This window comes from Salvelinus namaycush, chromosome 28 (genome assembly GCF_016432855.1).
Source record: "Salvelinus namaycush isolate Seneca chromosome 28, SaNama_1.0, whole genome shotgun sequence".
Lineage (NCBI taxonomy): Eukaryota > Metazoa > Chordata > Actinopteri > Salmoniformes > Salmonidae > Salvelinus > Salvelinus namaycush.
In genome coordinates, this window is record NC_052334.1 from 25,255,004 (window position 1) to 25,274,833 (window position 19,830).

The 19,830-nt window shown below is 41.9% G+C and overlaps 2 protein-coding genes across 2 annotated transcripts; both read right to left on the reverse strand.

Moving 5' to 3' along the window:
- Positions 1 to 6,696: 6,696 nt before the first annotated feature.
- Positions 6,697 to 10,250, reverse strand: LOC120023056 (neuroglobin-2). The gene is made up of 4 exons (XM_038967002.1): positions 10,153 to 10,250; positions 8,034 to 8,142; positions 7,729 to 7,848; positions 6,697 to 6,849 (listed from the first exon to the last, which is right to left on the reverse strand). Exons 1-4 carry the CDS (start codon positions 10,248 to 10,250, stop codon positions 6,697 to 6,699), a joined length of 480 nt encoding a protein of 159 aa, XP_038822930.1.
- A 6,234-nt stretch (positions 10,251 to 16,484) lies between these two features.
- Positions 16,485 to 19,559, reverse strand: fam161b (FAM161 centrosomal protein B). The gene is made up of 8 exons (XM_038967714.1): positions 19,275 to 19,559; positions 18,660 to 19,168; positions 18,200 to 18,537; positions 17,980 to 18,101; positions 17,705 to 17,872; positions 17,495 to 17,594; positions 17,180 to 17,352; positions 16,485 to 16,913 (listed from the first exon to the last, which is right to left on the reverse strand). Exons 1-8 carry the CDS (start codon positions 19,553 to 19,555, stop codon positions 16,841 to 16,843), a joined length of 1,764 nt encoding a protein of 587 aa, XP_038823642.1. The 5' UTR covers positions 19,556 to 19,559; the 3' UTR covers positions 16,485 to 16,840.
- Between the last annotated feature and the right edge of the window lie 271 nt (positions 19,560 to 19,830).

Below are 19,830 nucleotides of genomic sequence, written 5' to 3' on the forward strand. Positions count from 1 at the left end.
ATTTTTGTTCGATAAAGATTAGTTTTATAACCAAAAATTGCCATTTGGTTTGCGCGTTATGTTCAGAAAACCACAAGTTCGTTCTGGTACTGAAGGGCAGACGAAAATTCCAAAAAGTATCCGTAATGTTTGTAGAAACATGTCAAAGGTTTTTTATAATCAATCCTCGGGTTGTTTTTAACATACATAATCGATCATATTTCAACCAGACGGTAAACTGTTCAATTCTACAGAGCTAGAAAATGTCGAGCCAAATCTCTCCATCGCAGGAACCAATCAAAGGACACCTGGTCATCCACTGACGCGTTTTGATAAATCTCGCTCATTTTTCAAAATAAAAGCCTGAAACTATGTCTAAAGCCTGGTCACAGCCTGAGGAAGCCATTGGAAAAGAAATCTGGTTGATACGCCTTTAAATGGAGGAGGGGCAAGCAATGGAACAAGTTTTATTTTATTTTTTTAAAGCACTCCCGGGTTGGAGTTCCTCAGGTTTTCGCCTGCAAAATGAGTTCTGTTATACTCACAGACAATATTTTGACAGTTTTGGAAACTTTAGAGTGTTTTCTATCCTAATCTGTCAATTATATGCATATTGTAATATCTGAGCCTGAGAAATAGTCCGTTTACCTTGGGAACGTTTTTTTTCCAAATATAAAAATTCTGCCCCCTAGCTTCAAGAGGTGTTAAGTTGTGGAGAGTCTGGTAGCAGCAGATGAGTACATTATGTGTTAAGTTGTGGAGAGTATGGTAGCAGCAGGTGAGTACATTATGTGTTAAGTTGTGGAGAGTATGGTAGCAGCAGGTGAGTACATTATGTGCTAAGTTGTAGAGAGTCTGTGCAGGTGGTCAGTCCAGTTAGTGTTCATCAGTCTGATGGCTTGTAGATAGAAACTGTCTCTGAGCCTGTTGGTATCAGATCTCAAGCTCTGATACCGACTTTCTGATGGTAAGGGAGTGAACGGCTTGTGGCTGGGGTGTGTGGGGTCCTTAATGATGCTGCGGGCCTTCCTCAGGCACCGTTCTGAGTAGATGTCCTGGATGGGTGGGAGCACGGTACCAGTGATGTACTGGGCCATCTTCACCTCCGGTTGGAGGGTCTTGTGGTCGTGGATGGAGAAATTCCCGTAGCAGGTTGTGATGCACCCGGTCAGGACGCTCTCATGGTGCAGCGGGTAGATTTTGGCGAGGACTCGGGGTGGCTTGCTGAATTTGTGCAGCCGCCTTAGATAGTAGAAACCCTGTTGCACCCTCTTGACAAGAGTGGTGGTGGAGTCTTGGTCCATGTCAAGTCCTTGGTGATGTGAACACTGAGGAACTTAAAAGTGCTGACTCTGCTGCAGTTCTGTTGATGTGCATCACCTCAGTGCTGCTGTATCCACCTTTCTCATCTCTATATCCCCTACATATGCCAATGACCGGGTTATACAGCTGCGGCTTCACTAGACCTTTATACCTGACCTGTAGTGGTGGTATAGTGGAGGTGACCGCGCTATAGCAATCCTCAGGACAGCAGATAATCTCCATGTTATGGGATGAATCATGTGTTCAACTAATGGAGGCCACACCACACCACTGCTTTTCTCAACCTAATCCCCTGAACTCACACCCCAGCCTCAGTGTTACTCTGTGGGTCACAGTAGGACAGCCAGCGACTTACTAGCATCAATAAACCAACATTTCAGATAGAGGGGAAGATGAAGAGCACCGCAGACAGACAGATTTGGGACACGTCAGTTACTGCTTTCTCACCATGGTAGACAGCCTGCCCATGGATGTGACTTTTACAATGACGCAATCAACTGTAATATGTGAATGCTTTGTAGGATAGATTAACCCAATGTGTTGAATGGAGTTCAGGCAATCTGGGACATAACAACTTAGCCGCCATCTCTCTGTCTTTCTCTGTTTCTTTCTCTCTTCTTTCTCCCACACACACGCACACGCGCACACACACACACACACACACACACACACACACACACACACACACACACACACACACACACACACACACACACACACACACACACACACACACACACACACACACACACACACACACACACACACACACAGAGCTTTAGAGCTTATCTTAATACTTACAAAATAGAGCTGTCTGCATTTTAAGGTCAAGAAAGCACATTAGCTGTGTAGTGGCTGTTCTTGGAATCCTGGAGATGCGATGAATGTGGCATTTGCATGATTAAGTAGAATGATATTCACTCAGCTCTCTGGTTTTCAGATGAAGTCTCTATACCCCCAGGGAAGGAGCCAGCCAGTACACTGATGTTACATAATCCCACGGAATAACCAAGCGGAGCGAGAACAATCGGGCACAGTGTAACTGATTACAAACCCTGAACTCAACATTAGTACCATCACACAAACAAACAAACCATCAAAGTGGAAGAAAAACAATAAACATTGTCCTCTTTTTTCAGTTGTATGTCCACAGAAGATCACCTTTATTTAGTCTTAATTGAGTAAGCACACAACACATTACATAGGTGAAATCATTGCTGTTCAATAGCAGCTGAGTTTCATGAGGTAGACATGGAGACACTCATAATCAAAATATCATGTTATTTACATGTACCAATGCAATCCACACATACACATTAAACAGACCTACTCTCAGATAATTGAAAATAAAGACATTACCCACAACAATCTGCATAGTGCATTATATAGATATTACAAAATGTGTTTAATTCATAGGGCTGGTTTCCTAGACTCAGATGAAGCTTATTCCTGGAATAAAAAGCACTTTCGATGTGTACTCTCTATTTATAATGCTTTTTGGTCCAGGAGAAGGATTCATATGGTAAGGGAAACCCACTATGCTAGTTGGAAAGTGGGAGAGAGGAACCCCCTGAAGTAGAAAAGTGCTGCGATGGCCCGAAAAGAAAGCTCACAGGTAATTGAACAATAAAGTGAGCTCTCATATTGAAATAGTAATGAAATGGTTCTGTATCCAATGCCAACAGTAACATTCCTTTTAGGGTTGACAAATTGATAATATGGCAAATATGTTTACTGATTGAGGAGAAATTGCGCTCTTGTTTGTAGCACAAGGCTCTCGGGCAATTTAACCACATTGAGTGGTTGTTATATCTTAAGTCATGATACATGTTCAAGGGAACATCATGTATTTTACATATATGTTTTGGGTAATTTAACATGTTAGGAAAAATTGTGTTCACAATGGTATATAGTCATTTACACATATAAAACACTTGAAAACACAAAAATAAACTTTATAAAAGTAATCTCGGACTAAAGCAATATTCACCACATATCAGCAGCTTGGATATACAGTAGTGTAGTGTTGTTATCAAATAATTTACGTATTATAGCTAACTTGGAATTTTGTCTTTCATGCCACTGATACACACTGTATAGAACATATAGGTAAATGTGTTCATAGCGACAAAAAGGATGTACAGATCTCTAACTATCATCTCTAATCACTATCTGAGCAAGCTCAGGTAGGATGTAGTGAAACTTGTTTATTCATAAATGTTTTAGGGTTGTCCACAGAAAGACACTCAGAGCTCTAAAAGTAGTTAACTTTGCAGTATTATGAAAACACTAGGGAAGTAAAAAATAAAGAATAAATCCTGGCTTTGTCAATGACTATGATTGTCTAATGGGTCCAAAAAGCCAAAGTACTTCTGTAATTGTGGCTTGTTCATAACGTATCATCACAATATTGATACATTATGTGGTTCAACACCACTTCACATTTACAGTTAGTGAAAACTAATTGCCCAAAGACACTCAAGCCAATAATCTACTGTTGGGTTCCATCATTTAGCTAGAACTCAAGAGAGGAGAATAACAGTCTATTTAGAGTAACAGTCAGTTGAAGTCTATTGAAATATGATAATACGCATATGGCAACGTGATCTTTACAACCTCTACTGTCAGAGGAGAGTGCCACTTACACTCTAAGAAAAAAAGGTGCTCTCTAGAACCTACAAGGGATGTTCGGCTGTCCCCATAAAATAACCCTTTGAAGAACTCCTTTTGGTTACAGGTAGAACCCTTTTTGGTTCCATGTAGAACCCTTTCCCCAGAGGGAACATGGAACTAGAAAGAGTTCTACCTCGAACCCAAAAGGGTTCTACCTGGAACTACAAATGGTTCTCCTATGGGGACAGCCACATAACTCTTTTGGAACCCTTTTTTTCTAAGAGTGTACACCTTTCAGACAAAGGTGCCATTACAGTCATAGAGATCCCATAGAAAAACTTTTGAACTTTCTATTGAGCATTGTCCAAAAAAACAGTTTACTTAATAATATCAATGTCTTTAAGAATCATGTTCACCCCTAAGGGTTGTTACACCCCAGGTCATGAACACACACAGAAAGGAAAGTATTAGTATGTGCCATTATCAGATCCCTAGCCTAACTCAAAGACATAGAAATAGATTTGTGATAATCACTCGAAACAATAATCTTGTATATACTTTTGTGATCAATGTTTCTTTATCATTGGTTTGATTTGGCAAAGGGCCCATCTCATAGCTGCCCATTCCAGCTACAGTAATGATCACAGTAGAGGTAGTTATGCCAAGTAATACAGCCAATGTTTTGGCAATTGTGTGATTCTTTAAGATACATCACGAAGAACCCCACAATCATTGCTATTAGAGTAGATACAGTGCCTTGCAAAAGTATTCATCCCCCTTGCAGTTTTTCCTATTTTGTTGCATTACAATCTGTAATTTAAATAGATTTTTGGGGGATTTCATGTAATGGGCATACACAAAATAGTCCAAATTGGTGAAATGAAAAAAATTACTTATTTATTATTTAAAAAATAAAAAATAAAATGGAAAAGTGGTGCGTGCATATGTATTCACCCCCTTTGCTATGAAGCCCCTAAATAAGATCTGGTGCAACCAATTACCTTCATAAGTCACATAATTAGTTAAATAAAGTCCGCCTGTGTGCAAACTAAGTGTCACATGATTTGTCACATGATCTCAGTATATATACACCTGTTCTGATAGGCCCCAGAGTCTGCAACACCACTAAGCAAGCGGCACCATGAAGACCAAGGTGCTCTCCAAACAGGTCAAGGACAAAGTTGTGGAGAAGTACAGATCAGGGTTGGGTTATAAAAATATATCAGAAACTTTGAATATCCCACAAAGCACCATTAAATCCATTATTAAAAACTGGAAAGAATATGGCACCACAACAAACCTGCCAAGAGAGGGCCGCCCACCAAAACTCACAGACCAGGCAAGGAGGGCATTAATCAGAGAGGCAACAAAGACACCAAAAATAACCCTGAAGGAGCTGCAAAGCTCCACAGCGGAAATTGGAGTATCTGTCCATAGAACCACTTTAAGCCATACACTCCACGGAGCTGGGCTTTACGGAAGAGTGGCCAGAAAAACGCCATTGCTTAAAGGAAAAAAATAAGCAAACACGTTTGGTGTTTGCCAAAATACATGTGGGAGACTCCCCAAACATATGGAAGAAGGTACTCTGGTTAGATGAGACTAAAATGTAGCTTTTTGGCCATCAAGGAAAATGCTATGTCTGGCGCAAACCCAACCCCTCTCATCACCCCGAGAACACCATCTCCACATTGAAGCATGGTGGTGGCAGCACCATGCTGTGGGGATGTTTTTCATCGGCAGGGACTGGGAAACTGGTCAGAATTGAAGGAATGATGGATGACACTAAATACAGGGAAAATCTTGAGGGAAACCTGTTTCAGTCTTCCAGAGATTTGAGACTGGGACGGAGGTTCACCTTCCAGCAGGAAAATGACCCTAAGCATACTGCTAAAGCAACACTCAAGTGGTTTAAGGGGAAACAGTTAAATGTCTTGGAATGACCTAGTCAAAGCCCAGACCTCAATCCAATTGAGAATCTGTGGTATGACTTAAAGATTGCTGTACACCAGCAGCACCCATCCAACTTGAAGGAGCTGGAGCAATTTTGCCTTGAAGAACGGGCAAAAATCCCAGTGGCTAGATGTGCCAAGCATATAGAGATACACCCCAATAGACTTGCAGCTGTAATTGCTGCAAAAGGTGGCTCTACAAAGTATTGAATTTGGGGGGGGGGGGGGGGGGGGGGGGGGGGGGGGGGGATTATGCAAGCTCAAGTTTTCAGTTTTTTAGCCTTATTTCTTGTTTGTTTCACAATAAAAAATATTTTGCATCTTCAATGTGGTAGGCATGTTGTGTAAATCAAATGATACAACCCCCCCAAAAAACTTTTTTAATTCCAGGTTGTAAGGCAACAAAATAGGAAAATTGCCAAGGGTGGTGAGTACTTTCACAAGCCAATGTATATCAAAAAAATTATTTACAAAGCAAATTCAGTCATTACATTAATTTAACCAATTCTCTAATTTGAGGAACTGAAACTGAAGACTTAGAGCACGTGCAAAGCTGGTTGACACATAACATCCCCACAACGTTATAGCAGCATTTTCTACAGCTACAACATCCCCAGCAAAAACAGTTAACTCTGTGAACATCAGGTGATTCAACCATCGTTTGTGGTGTCAAGTGTGATAACATTATTCGTTCCCTCTACTGTAACCCTTGACTCACTGAGGAAATATACAGCAATCAAAACCTTCAGGCTGTGAGCTATACAACCTTACTCCGTAGCAACCATGAAGGTGATTAGACAGAGACTGGTAGCAGACCCCAGCAAATGTTTCAGTCAGTCTTGTGTTCCCCGTTCTTGGCCCATCCTCTGCTCATGGCCGCCACTACGATGGTGTACATGTTGAGCCAGGCCTGACGCAGTGGGCCAGTGTACCCATGACCCAGACTACACTGCAACATGTAGAGAAGGGACTCCCCCACCACCTGCACCATACACATGCACACACGGATGCACGCAAGCAAATATTATGAATATTGGCCTACAATTATAAATTGTTGCAAGTTTTGTTCCTTAAAAGTACACTGTAAAATAATGTGTTGATTTCAATGTACAATTGTAAGGCAAATGCCTTCAATAGGATCGTGAGTTTGCTCAACAACATTTTTGTTGAGCAAACTCACAATCTTATTGCAGCTGGTTGTCTTACAATCAGGGTTGGGATTAATTCCACTTCCTCTAATTCAATTTCCTCTCCCTGTATATTCAATTTAATTCAAATCAAATTCCAGGTCAGTCTTTGAATTCAGAGAGAACTTAATTCCTCTCAATTCCAATCTTAAGTCAATTCCAATAATTCAATTCCTAATTCAGTATTATCCCCAACATTTCCACAAATTCCAATTTGAATTCAATTCTCTCAGACTTTCAGGCTGATCATATCACTGTCCTGACAGCCTGGTTATACTGGAAATATAGAGATAGAACTTGATATGATTTAGAACAAATCCTGCAGCACATTTTTATACTAAGTGCAATAATTCCAATAACTGGGAAATTTACAAATATTGAATTCCAATTCCATACCAAATATGAAATGTTTTTACAATTCAGTCCAAATTCCAATTAAATTCCAAAACTTGAAGATTTTTGAAATTTGAATTGAATTCAACATGAATTCTCCACTTCATGAGTTAATTCAATATTTTAATTGGAATTTCAAATTAAATTGGAATTGACTTAAGATTGTACGTAAAATCAACTTTTCTTTTTTTTGTTTTACAGTGTAGTATAGTATAGTGTACAGTACACTCAGTATGACAGCAGTGTATTACAGTGAGTGATCAGAGTGACTATATTCTTACAGCAAAAGACTGGGTGTTAACCCCAACTGTCTGGTGCTTCTTCCCCAGATTGAGCAGAAAATCCTCCAAGGTATGGAGGTCGTCCAGGTGACTGACTGCTGCATCGATCACCAGCATTACCTGGACACATACGCACACACACACATACACATACACGCACAATCATGTACGCACATACACACACACATACACAAAGGAATGTGCACATACACCAACACACAGCAAGAGGTTATTGCCGTGGATTTGTTTCCAAGAATCAACCATTTAGATGTCAGTTTTAATGGTGATGGGCTACGCAGGATTACCTTTGTGACATGGTCCAGGAACTCAGGGCTGGAGAGGCAGTCTTGTGTGGGGCTACAGTTTGTGTTGTAGTGGAAGAGGTTGAGGAGTGCAGGCTCTAGTTCAAACAGTCTGCACAGACACAAAACACAATGCAGGTGCAGACAGATACATGTAGTCGTAAGTCCCTCGAATGCCACAATAGCTACGATTTTAATGTCCGGTTAAAGAAAATAGGACAGTCAGCAACAGTTCTTCTCTAGAGTCTGTTTTAGCAGAAGCTGTTTCAAAATAAAGACTATTGCAGCCTGTCGCCAAGCAACAAGTCAAGCCTCCAGTCCCAGTATAGGGAGTGTGTGATGCAGTATCTATGTAGGTGTAGTGTATTTTTCTCTCTCAGTACACAAGTACTGTTTACTATGACAACTACATTATTTACAGTATCTTTGCACTATACTGACATATTTGTATTGTATACAACTGCAAATTGTAGTCAATGGTTAGGTTTCAGTAAACTTTCTTACAAAAAAATGCTGCAGATATCAACCAACACTCTGTTTTGGTACACAAACAGTAAAGGCTGATATACTAATCACCATGAAATCTTCATGGAGGAACACATGCATGGTATAGCTCTCAGTGTTTCCCATTGGATTTTTTTAAGCAGCGGTAGCAGAGTCGAATATAGGGCAAACACTGGTTATGAAGTATAGTGTTGTATACCGGTACCCCCTGTATATAGTCTCGTTATTGTTATGTACATTTATTGTGCTACTTTTTGATTGATTAGATTTGTTATACTTGAGTTTATTTAGTAAATATTTCATCAACTCTATTTCTTGAACTGCATTGTTGGTTAAGGGCTTGTAAGTAAGCATTTCACGGCAAGGTCTACACTTGTTGTATTCGGCGAGTGTGACAAATACATTTTGATTTGATTTGATCTGAATAGATAATACAGTATGACAAGCAATATCACAACTTCTCCTAACTCCTTAATTTCCTCCATACCTAACTCCTTAATTTCCTCCATACCTAACTCCTTCATTTCCTCCATACCCAACTCCTTCATTTCCTCCATACCCAACTCCTTCATTTCCTCCATACCCAACTCCTTCATTTCCTCCATACCCAACTCCTTCATTTCCTCCATACCCAACTCCTTCATTTCCTCCATACCCAACTCCTTCATTTCCTCCATACCCAACTCCTTCATTTCCTTCATACCCAACTCCTTCATTTCCTCCATACCCAACTCCTTCATTTCCTCCATACCCAACTCCTTCATTTCCTCCATACCCAACTCCTTCATTTCCTCCATACCCAACTCCTTCATTTCCTCCATACCCAACTCCTTCATTTCCTCCATACCCAACTCCTTCATTTCCTCCATACCCAACTCCTTCATTTCCTCCATACCCAACTCCTTCATTTCCTCCATACCCAACTCCTTCATTTCCTCCATACCCAACTCCTTCATTTCCTCCATACCCAACTCCTTCATTTCCTCCATACCCAACTCCTTCATTTCCTCCATACCCAACTCCTTCATTTCCTCCATACCCAACTCCTTCATTTCCTCCATACCCAACTCCTTCATTTCCTCCATACCCAACTCCTTCATTTCCTCCATACCCAACTCCTTCATTTCCTCCATACCCAACTCCTTCATTTCCTCCATACCCAACTCCTTCATTTCCTCCATACCCAACTCCTTCATTTCCTCCATACCCAACTCCTTCATTTCCTCCATACCCAACTCCTTCATTTCCTCCATACCCAACTCCTTCATTTCCTCCATACCCAACTCCTTCATTTCCTCCATACCCAACTCCTTCATTTCCTCCATACCCAACTCCTTCATTTCCTCCATACCCAACTCCTTCATTTCCTCCATACCCAACTCCTTCATTTCCTCCATACCCAACTCCTTCATTTCCTCCATACCCAACTCCTTCATTTCCTCCATACCCAACTCCTTCATTTCCTCCATACCCAACTCCTTCATTTCCTCCATACCCAACTCCTTCATTTCCTCCATACCCAACTCCTTCATTTCCTCCATACCCAACTCCTTCATTTCCTCCATACCCAACTCCTTCATACCCAACTCAAATAAAAAGCTTTAGATCATGACTGTACCTGGAGAACATGACGACTCCGTGTGAAACTTTGTTCTTGCCAAGACTCTCCCAGCTGCCTCGGATCAGCTCCTTGTCTTTCTCCGTCAGCTTCTCCATGAGCGGGGGTCGCTCAGTGTGAGGACTAGCTCTCTTTGCAGGATCAGAGGAAAAGTCTCTGATCTGGGCAACCCATTACACTTTGGTAGACTCCGCTTGGGAAACCTTTGATGACCCACCTGGAAACTAAGTGTAAGTGCAAGAGCTAAAAGATAACATATTAAAACCAAAACAACAGAAAGAGGAATTCATGATAGTTGTACATGTGCGAATCTAGATCCCAGCATACCTTAGTTGTGACACTCTTCTCTCTTCACACGCTCCCTGTCTGTACCAGGCTGTGGAGTCTGTGTGTGTGTTTGTGCATCTGGAGAACTGCCTTGGCTGGTACTCTTGGTACTTACTTGCTCTCCTGCTCACGGTACATTCAGAGAGAGACAAGTCATCCGCCGTGCTTATCTGTCAAACTGACTACTGTTTCTCTCTCTCTCCCTCACTCTCTCCCACTATACTCTCTCTCCAGCGCTGTGGATCTGTTCACGCCACTGAAGAAGGAAAGGAGGGATCGCTCTCTTTCTCTCCTTTGAGGATGTGACGAGCTATAGCTCCTCCTACAGGTGAACCAAGGGCTGTCAAAAACATCAACCTCCCTCCAGATACACTGAACAGAAATACAAACAACATGTAAAGTGTTGGTCCCATGTTTCATGAGCTGAAATAAAAGACCCCAGAAATGTTCCACACGCACAAGAAATGTGTTTACATCCCTGTTAGTGAGCATTTCACCTTTGCCAAGATAAACATCTACCTTACAGGTGTGGCATATCAAGAGGCTGATTAAAAAGCATGATCATTACCCAGGTGCACCATATGCTGGGGACAATAAAAGGCCACTCTAAAATGTGCAATTTTGCCACACAACACAATGTCACAAGTTTTGAGGGAGTGTGCAATTGGCATGCTGACTGCAGGATCACGTGTATGGCGTTGTGTGGGTGAGCGGTTTGCTGATGTCAACGTTGTGAACAGAGTGCCCCTAGGTGGCAGTAGGGTTATGGTATGGGCAGGCATAAGCTACGGACAACGAAAACAATTGCATTTTATTAATGGCAATTTGAATGCACAGAAATAACGTGACGAGATCCTGAGACCCACCTCATGTTTCAGCATGATAATGCAAAGCCTCATGTCGCAAGGATCTGTACACAATTCCTGGAAGCTGAAAATGTCCAGGTTCTACATGGATTGCATACTCACCAGACATGTCACCCATTGAGCATGTTTGGGATGTTCTGGATCGACCTGTATGACAGCGTGTTCCAGTTCCCACCAATATCCAGCAACTTCGCAAAGCCATTGAAGAGGAGTGGGACAACATTCCACAGGCCACAATCAACAGCCTGATCAACTCTATGAGAAGATGTGTCGCCATGCATGAGGCCACAGACACTTGATTTGGAGCACTTGAAGCAATTTCATAATGCAATGTGTGGGAATGTTAATATTGTAGCTGAAGTAATAACAGACCTAAGAGCTCCACTTTTGTAAAATGGTACATGGTAATTGTTTAACTGCTTGGAGAGGCGTATTCTCAGACACTCAGATAACCAAGTCTGATGGCCAAATTTAGAGGATGTCATTACCCCACATAAGAGATGTTTTGTTCTCAACCATGTTATTGCCTGCTTCATTTAAATGCTTGATCAAATTTTTCATTACATACAGTACCAGTCAAAAGTTTGGACACCTACTCATTCAAGGGATTTTCTTTATTTTTACTATTTTCTACATTGTAAAAAAATGGTGAAGACATCAACACTATGAAATAACACATATGGAATCATGTAGTAACCAAAAAAGTGTTATATTTAAGAAATAAGGCACAAGAGGATGTGGTATATGGCCAATATACCATGGCTAAGGGCTGTTCTTAGGCACACGCATCGCGGAGTACCTGGACACAGCCACTAGCCGTGGAATATTGGCCATATACCAACAACCCCCGAGGTGCCTTATTGCTATTATAAACTGGTTACCAACTTAATTACAGCAGTAATAATAACTGTTTTGTCATACAGTCTGATATACCATGGCTATCAGGCAATCGGCATTCAGGGCTCGAACCACCCAGTTTATCATTTATATTTGAGATTGTTCAAAGTAGCCACCCTTTGCCTTGATGACAGCTTTGCACACTCTTGGCATTCTCTCAACCAGCTTCATGAGGTAGTCACTTGGAATGCATTTCAATTAACAGGTGTGCCTTGTTAATTTGTGGAATGTCTTTCCTTAATGCGTTTGAGCCAATCAGTTGTGTTGTGACAAGGTTGGGGTGGTATACAGAAGCCCTATTTGCCCTATTTGGTAAAAGACCAAGTCCATATTATGGCAAGAATAGCTCAAATAAGAGAAATGACAGTCCATCATTACTTTAAGACATGAAGGTCAGTCAATCCAGAAAATTTAAAGAACTTTGAATATGCAGTCGCAAAAACCATCAAGCGTTAGGATGAAACTGGCTCTCATGAGGACCTCCACAGGAAGGAAAACTCAGAGGTACCTCTGCTGCAGAGCATAAGTTCATTAGAGTTACCAGCCTCAGAAATTGCAGCCCAAATAAATGCTTCACAGAGTTCAAGTAACAGACACATTTCAACATCAACTATTCAGAGGAGACTGAGTGAATCAGGCCTTCATGGTCGAATTGCTGCAAAGAAATCACTATTATAGGACACCAATAAGAAGAGACTTGCTTGGGCCAAGAAACACGAGCAATGGACATTATACCGGTGGAAATCTGTCCTTTGGTCTGATGAGTCCAAATTTGAGATTTTTGATTCCAACCGCCGTGTCTTTGTGAGACGCAGAGTAGGCGAACGGATGATCTCCGCATGTGTGGTTCCCACCATGAAGCATGGAGGAGAAGGTGTGATGGTGCTTTGCTGGTGACACTGTCGTGATTTATTCGAATTTAACACTTAACCAGCATGGCTACCACAGTATTCTGCAGCGATACGCCATCCCATCTGGTTTGCGCTTAGTGGGACTATCATTTGTTTTTCAACAGAACAATGACCCAACACACCTCCAGGCTGTGTAAGGGCTATTTGACCAAGGAGAGTGATGGAGTGCTGCATCAGATGACCTGACCTCCACAATCACCAGACCTCAACCCAATTGAGATGGTTTGGGATGAGTTGGACTGCAAAGTGAAGGAAAAGCAGCCAACAAGTGCTCAGCATATGTGGGAACTCCTTCAAGACTGTTGAAAAAGCATTCCTCATGAAGCTGGTTGAGAGAATTCCAAGAGTGTGCAAAGCTGTCATCAAGGCGAAGGTTGGGTACTTTGATATGTTTAACACTTTTTTGGTTACTACATGATTCCATATGTGTTATTTCATAGTTTTGATGTCTTCACTGTTATTCTACCATGTAGAAAATAGTAAACATATAGAAAAACCCTTGAATGAGTAGGTGTGTCCAAACTTTTGACTGATACTGTAGGTTTTTGCCACCACATTTAAAGTAAGGATGCTATTGAACAGCATTTCTCTACTATTCTCTGGGTCAGAGGGGTGATAGTGTTGCATTTCTTATGATCTTATGCTGTTAGCCATGGCATTCTTTGTATGTATAGTAACTGTTGTGTGGAATGCCATAGATGGTGCACAGCAGTCTCCTGCTGGACCACTGGACGGTGTAAGGAGGGAAAACATGGTTTCCATGACAACCTCACTGGAGCCCTTGAACCTCTGACATGTGATTTTTGAGCTCTCATGGAGGTGACTGCATCTATCATTCAAGAGTCTCCTACCGATGTGAACCCCACAGCTGGTTTGATTGTTTGGCTTTTATTGTTGGTCCACTGTAGAGTGAGCTCAGTTAGGGGAAAGACCATAAGCTGTCAATGACTCCCATACTCCCGTCTTCATCTGAACTCATCCAAACATTTTGAGCGGGGACTTAAACACATCATGTGTCTCTGATGGTACCCCCCAAATGACCATCTGAGCTGGTCTCCATGGAGACAGCAAGGTATGGCTCTGGAATGATGTTCTGCTGCCAGCTACAGTGTGCAGGGATCCGCTATAATAATGGCTGCTGTCAGCTTCTTTGAGTGTTTTTCAGCAGCCAACTCCAAAATGATATCCAGTTATGTACATATTCAGATGTTTCCATCTGGTTAGCAAAATCCCATCAATTCTTTGCAGTAAGCTGCTTCAGCTCACAGTGGAGACCAGTACAAAACCCCATTTGATGTGGGACTGGGCAGAGAGCAGTGCACTGACATGCCCTTTGTGATGGCAGATGACTGGCTAGGCCTATTTACTTAACTGGCACTGTAGTTTCTGAAGTAGCCAGATACTTTAACCAAAGCATCCGAGAAAGTACAATTTCAGATGATTCCTGTCCTTATACAGTGCCTTGCAAAAGTATTCATCCCCCTTGCCGTTTTTCCTATTTTGTTGCATTACAACCTGTAATTTAAATCGATTTTGGGGGGATTTCATGTAATGGACATACACAAAATAGTCCAAATTGGTGAAGTGACATGAAAAAAATTACTTGTTTCAAAAAATTATTTAAAAATAATTCCTGAAAAGTTGTTTGTGCATATGTATTCACCCCCTTTGCTATGAAGCCCCTAAATAAGATCTGGTGCAACCAATTACATTCATAAGTCACATAATTAGTTAAATAAAGTCCACCTGTGTGCAATCTATGTGTCACATGATCAGTCACATGATCTCAGTATATATACACCTGTTCTGAAAGGCCCCAGAGTCTGCAACACCACCAAGCAAGCGGCACCATGAAGACCAAGGTGCTCTCCAAACAGGTCAGGGACAAAGTTGTGGAGAAGTACAGATCAGGGTTGGGTTATAAAAATATATCAGAAACTTTGAATATCCCACAAAGCACCATTAAATCCATTATTAAAAACTGGAAAGAATATGGCACCACAACAAACCTGCCAAGAGAGGGCTGCCCACCAAAACTCACGGACCAGGCAAGGAGGGCATTAATCAGAGAGGCAACAAAGAGACCAAAGATAACCCTGAAGGAGCTGCAAAGCTCCACAGCAGAGATTGGAGTATCTGTCCATAGGACCACTTTAAGCTGTACGCTCCACGGAGTTGGGCTTTACGGAAGAGTGGCCAGAAAAACGCCATTGCTTTTGGTGTTTGCCAAAAGGCATGTGGGAGACTCCCCAAACATATGGAAGAAGGTACTCTGGTCAGATGAGACAAAAAAAAATTTTGGGGCCATCAAGGGAAACGCTATGTCTGGCGCAAACCCAACCCCTCTCATCACCCCGAGAACACTATCCAGCATCATGCTGTGGGGATGTTTTTCATCAGCAGGGACTGGGAAACTGGTCAGAATTGAAGGAATGATGGATGGTGCTAAATACAGGGAAATTCTTGAGGGAAACCTCTTTCAGTCTTCCAGAGATTTGAGACTGGGATGGAGGTTCACCTTCCAGCAGGACAATGACCCTAAGCATACTGCTAAAGCAACACTCGTGTGGATTAAGGGGACATTTAAATGTCTTGGAATGGCCTAGTCAAAGCCCAGACCTCAATCCATTTGAGAATCTGTGGTATGACTTAAAGATTGCTGTACACCAGCGGAACCCATCCAACTTGAAGGAGCTGGAGCAGTTTTGCCTTGAAGAACGGGCAAAAATCCCAGTGGCTAGATGTGCCAAGCGTATAGAGACATACCCCAAGAGACTTGCAGCTGTAATTTCTGCAAAAGGTGGCTCACAAAGTATTGACTTTTGGGGGAGGGGGTGAATAGTTATGCACGCTCAAGTTTTCAGTTTGTATTATTTCTTGTTTGTTTCACAATAAAAAATATTTTGCATCTTCAAAGTGGTAGGCATGTTGTGTAATTCAAATGATACAACCCCCCCCAAAATCTATTTTAATTCCAGGTTGAAAGGCAACAAAATAGGAAAAATGCCAAGGGCGGTGAATACTTTAGCAAGCCACTGTAGGACCTGTCCATTGACAAAATATTTATGGGCTTGCTCAAACAGAGTTTGACGAATACAACTAGACAGCATGACAGATTGAATATGTACTACTGTACTGCAATGTCACTGAGACCACTGTCAGCCCTCTGATTTCAAAGTGAGGGATGATATATTAACTACACCAGGACCGGTCAGAATCCATAGCATTGTAGGTCTATTTTTGTTTTTCAAACACTTTTTTTCTGGTTACCAAGTAGTTCTCTATAATGCCATGTTAAATTAATTTCATAAAACCAAATAAGCCTTTGATATTCAGTTTTAATAAGGTTTAAATATTATGCCGCCAAACATTTAATATGCCATAATCCCCTACCATTGTAAAATGTCAACATATAACATTCTAAATTACTTATAAACATATACAGTTCCATAAACCTTTATTCATTTTCTCACATTTGCTCCATTTAATATAAATTTAACAGCTCCAGAGGCCAGATGTCCCCATTTTAGAAATAGCATAAATCATAAGAAAACATGTCAGACAGTCCAAGACTGGGTCAACATAGTTAAACTACACTACAATTATTTTAGAACATAGTGCTCTTTGAAGCAGAATAGCTATATGAAGTTCCATTACATGCCGGGTCTACCTTTTTGATCAATGCATTTATTCCACTCTGGTTTTCATGCTCTCTTCTTCTACCTCTTCAATTTTCTCCCCGACGTCTACGTTTCCATCCCTAAATCAGACATGTCGGTTAGAAAATGTCTATATTGTAACTGCATCAAAGTTTTGCTTGACTGCAGTATTTGTCTTCTCTTCACTAAAGACTTTACAACAGTCTCACAGTATTATGTAATGCAACATTGTATATAGAACTATACCACATGGCGTCCGTGGATTTCCAGCTGCAGTGGTATTCCTATTGGCATTAGATATTGTATGACTAAAACTAATTGTTAGTTGGAAGACACTGCGACACACACTTGTTGTCATTGTAGGTACCTTTTCTCCATGTCACTCTCAACACTTTGGTCATCAACATCGTCATTGTCATCCAATATGAAGACTGGTGCCGTTCCAAACTCTTCTCCCTTTGTTTTGACAAACTGCTCATTCAAACCAGCTTCCCTCAGCTTGTCTCTGTATATACGCTCCGCGTCAACCTTGGCGTTTTTCTAGAGCAATTCCATCAAAGGCCAGGGAATAGACAAGGTGCACAACAGTAAATAATACAACAATTGACCGCTTAAAGGCTCTTCTCAAGTGTTTGCAATTCCAGAAAATGAGTTTCCAGGTCAATGCAAGCCCATAGTTTACCTGGGACACCTGTTCAAACAGGTAAGGACGGACAGTTACTCTGGCCTTCATATCCTGTAGCTCCTTCTTATACTCTCTCGTCCTTTGTTGGTCGGCCTCCCTACATGTACAGAGCCACATAAACATTAAGTAAACATTAAGTACAGATTAACAACTCTTTAATCAGTCTGTTCTTTTCTGTTTTCATCTGAGGAATTTCCCAGTACTCACCGGTGCTGTTTCAGCTTCTCATGATACACCTCTTTCAGGCTGCTATGAGGGTCCATGACCTTGGCGCGGACAGCCACTGTCTTCTTCATGGCCTGAGACCTCTTCCTATGTCTCCGCATCCACTCTACACTCTCCTGCTCCTTGCTCTCTTTCTGCTCCACAGACTTTCTGATGGACCAGGGAGAGGACAGGACAGAGATGAGTATGACTATGTCCTGTATCTTTACGTATTGAGACAGACACACCCAATAATGAAGTTCACAGTTCCCTTTTACCTAATGGCCATACAGCGTTTCCTTGCTGCATCTGTGATATAGGTGGGAAGCGTATCTGTGGACAGTGATGTTAAGCCTCCAAAGGAATTGCTTCTCTTCAAAACGGCACTGACTATGGGTTTCTGAGGACAAAAATAATACAAGGAAACAAAACGTTTCCAAAGATACAAAGAGAAATTTAATTTCAAGTTCTATTTGCAGAGTTCTACAGTAAGCTCACCTGTTCTTTTTCAGAGCTGCTTCTGCTTGGTCTTGAAGGCAGAGTTGACGTCCGCAGGTGGAAGGGCTGACACTTGGTAACATTTTTCCTCTCTGCCCTCTTCAGTGATTCCCTCTGAAAGGCCTTGTGCAGCCTGTCAAAATCAGGGACCTGGGAGTTGGTCTTTGGCTGGAAGGTAGGCTTCTGATCCAGGAAGGCCAGAACCTCCTTCTTAGTCCGTTGGGCGGTGCGAGGCTCCGGGTTCTCAGTATGAGTTTGGTTCTCTATAGGTGCTGTGGACTTCCTCAAAGTCTCCTGGGCCCTCAGCTGGATGCGTACCTTCCTGCGCAGCTCCTCCTCTACAGAGCATACAGAATTTAGTGAGAAAAACTTAAGATTTAGGGAAGATTATAATACTTTTATAATACAATTTACTGCACCTAAGCAAGATCTCTGGAGATATATTATTTAGGCAACACACCTTTTAAATGCTCAGAGACAGCATGGTCTTTGATTGCTTTCGGTATTGGTTTCCTGACATTGGTGGCTTTTTGAGACTGTGCCACCGTGCTTATCATTTGCATCAGCTTCTCTCTCTTCTTCTCATCTCTCTCCAGGAAGCTGAAGGGCTTCTGCATGGAGAGCAGGAAGTCCCTCCTCTGTTCATGGCCTTCCTTCCTCTCTTTCTGCCGCACCTGCGTCATCTCATCATAGAGGGGCAAAAACACATGGCCAGGCACAGGAACAGCACAAAACTTCCTCTGACATTCCGCCTCCTCTTTCTCCTCTTTGCTTAGTTGGAGCTGCTCTGTTTCTGTTGGTCCTTGGTGCTGATAATGCTGTGGTCCTCTGTGTGAAACAGTTGTGTCAGAAGCCCAGGCTGCAGAGGATGTGACAAACCTCCCTGACTGTCTGAGCTGTGGGGATTTCCTGCAGGTAGACCTCCTACCTGACATCAGTTCAGACAGGGAACTGGATTTCCTCGGTCCCCTACATTTGAGATTGTTTTATTTAACATAGAACAATAGGATATTTGAGACTTACAAAACAAATATATGGTGATAACTTATTTGCATCATTGGGTGACTTGACATACCTGGCCTGAGAGCTGAAAAACTGGTCCAGTTGTCTGTCAGCACTAGACTTCCTGTCGAAGCCTGCTGACAGCATAGAGTTCTGCTGGATCCTTTTCTCAAGGCCCTCTCTCTGTCTCCTCTCTGTCTCCTGCAGCTGCTGCTTGTAGGCCTCCTTCATCTCCTGTAGTTGGTGCTGGAGCAGCAGCTCTGAACTCAGGCCATCCTCCAGGAAAGCCTGCAGGTCAGCCATGTTCCTCTGCTCTTGCATCCTAGCAGCAGTGTGTCCTCCTGAACCCAACATTCACCAAACAGCTATGGAAAGAAGGAAAAAGGGGAAGATATTTTGAATTATATTCCAAAAACACCTAATCCAAAAACACCTCCCACAGTGAGATAAACCCTTGTTTAGATCAGATATTTTTATTTCCATAGAACTGTGTCCCACATTTGATCAATTAATGATCATTAATATAATGAAAAGTTATGCAAAACTCCAGCAGCACATGATGTGAGCCTCCGCAAGGGTTGCCCTAGCAACCAAACTGCTCTTCCAAAACATTGCCAGAGAAGTCTTAT

Excerpts from the sequence above, each read along its gene's own strand:
- fam161b (XM_038967714.1), bottom strand. The coding sequence starts at position 19,555 with ATGTTGGGTTCAGGAGGACACACTGCTGCTAGGATGCAAGAGCAGAGG. Across the intron at positions 17,873-17,979 it reads AAACGCTGTATGGCCATTAG|AAAGTCTGTGGAGCAGAAAG; the intron begins GTAAAAGGGAAC and ends CTGGTCCATCAG. Across the intron at positions 17,595-17,704 it reads GAGAAGCTGAAACAGCACCG|GGAGGCCGACCAACAAAGGA; the intron begins GTGAGTACTGGG and ends CTGTACATGTAG.
- LOC120023056 (XM_038967002.1), bottom strand. The coding sequence starts at position 10,250 with ATGGAGAAGCTGACGGAGAAAGACAAGGAGCTGATCCGAGGCAGCTGG. Across the intron at positions 8,143-10,152 it reads GGAGTCGTCATGTTCTCCAG|ACTGTTTGAACTAGAGCCTG; the intron begins GTACAGTCATGA and ends GTGTCTGTGCAG. Across the intron at positions 6,850-7,728 it reads TTAACACCCAGTCTTTTGCT|GTGGTGGGGGAGTCCCTTCT; the intron begins GTAAGAATATAG and ends TGTATGGTGCAG.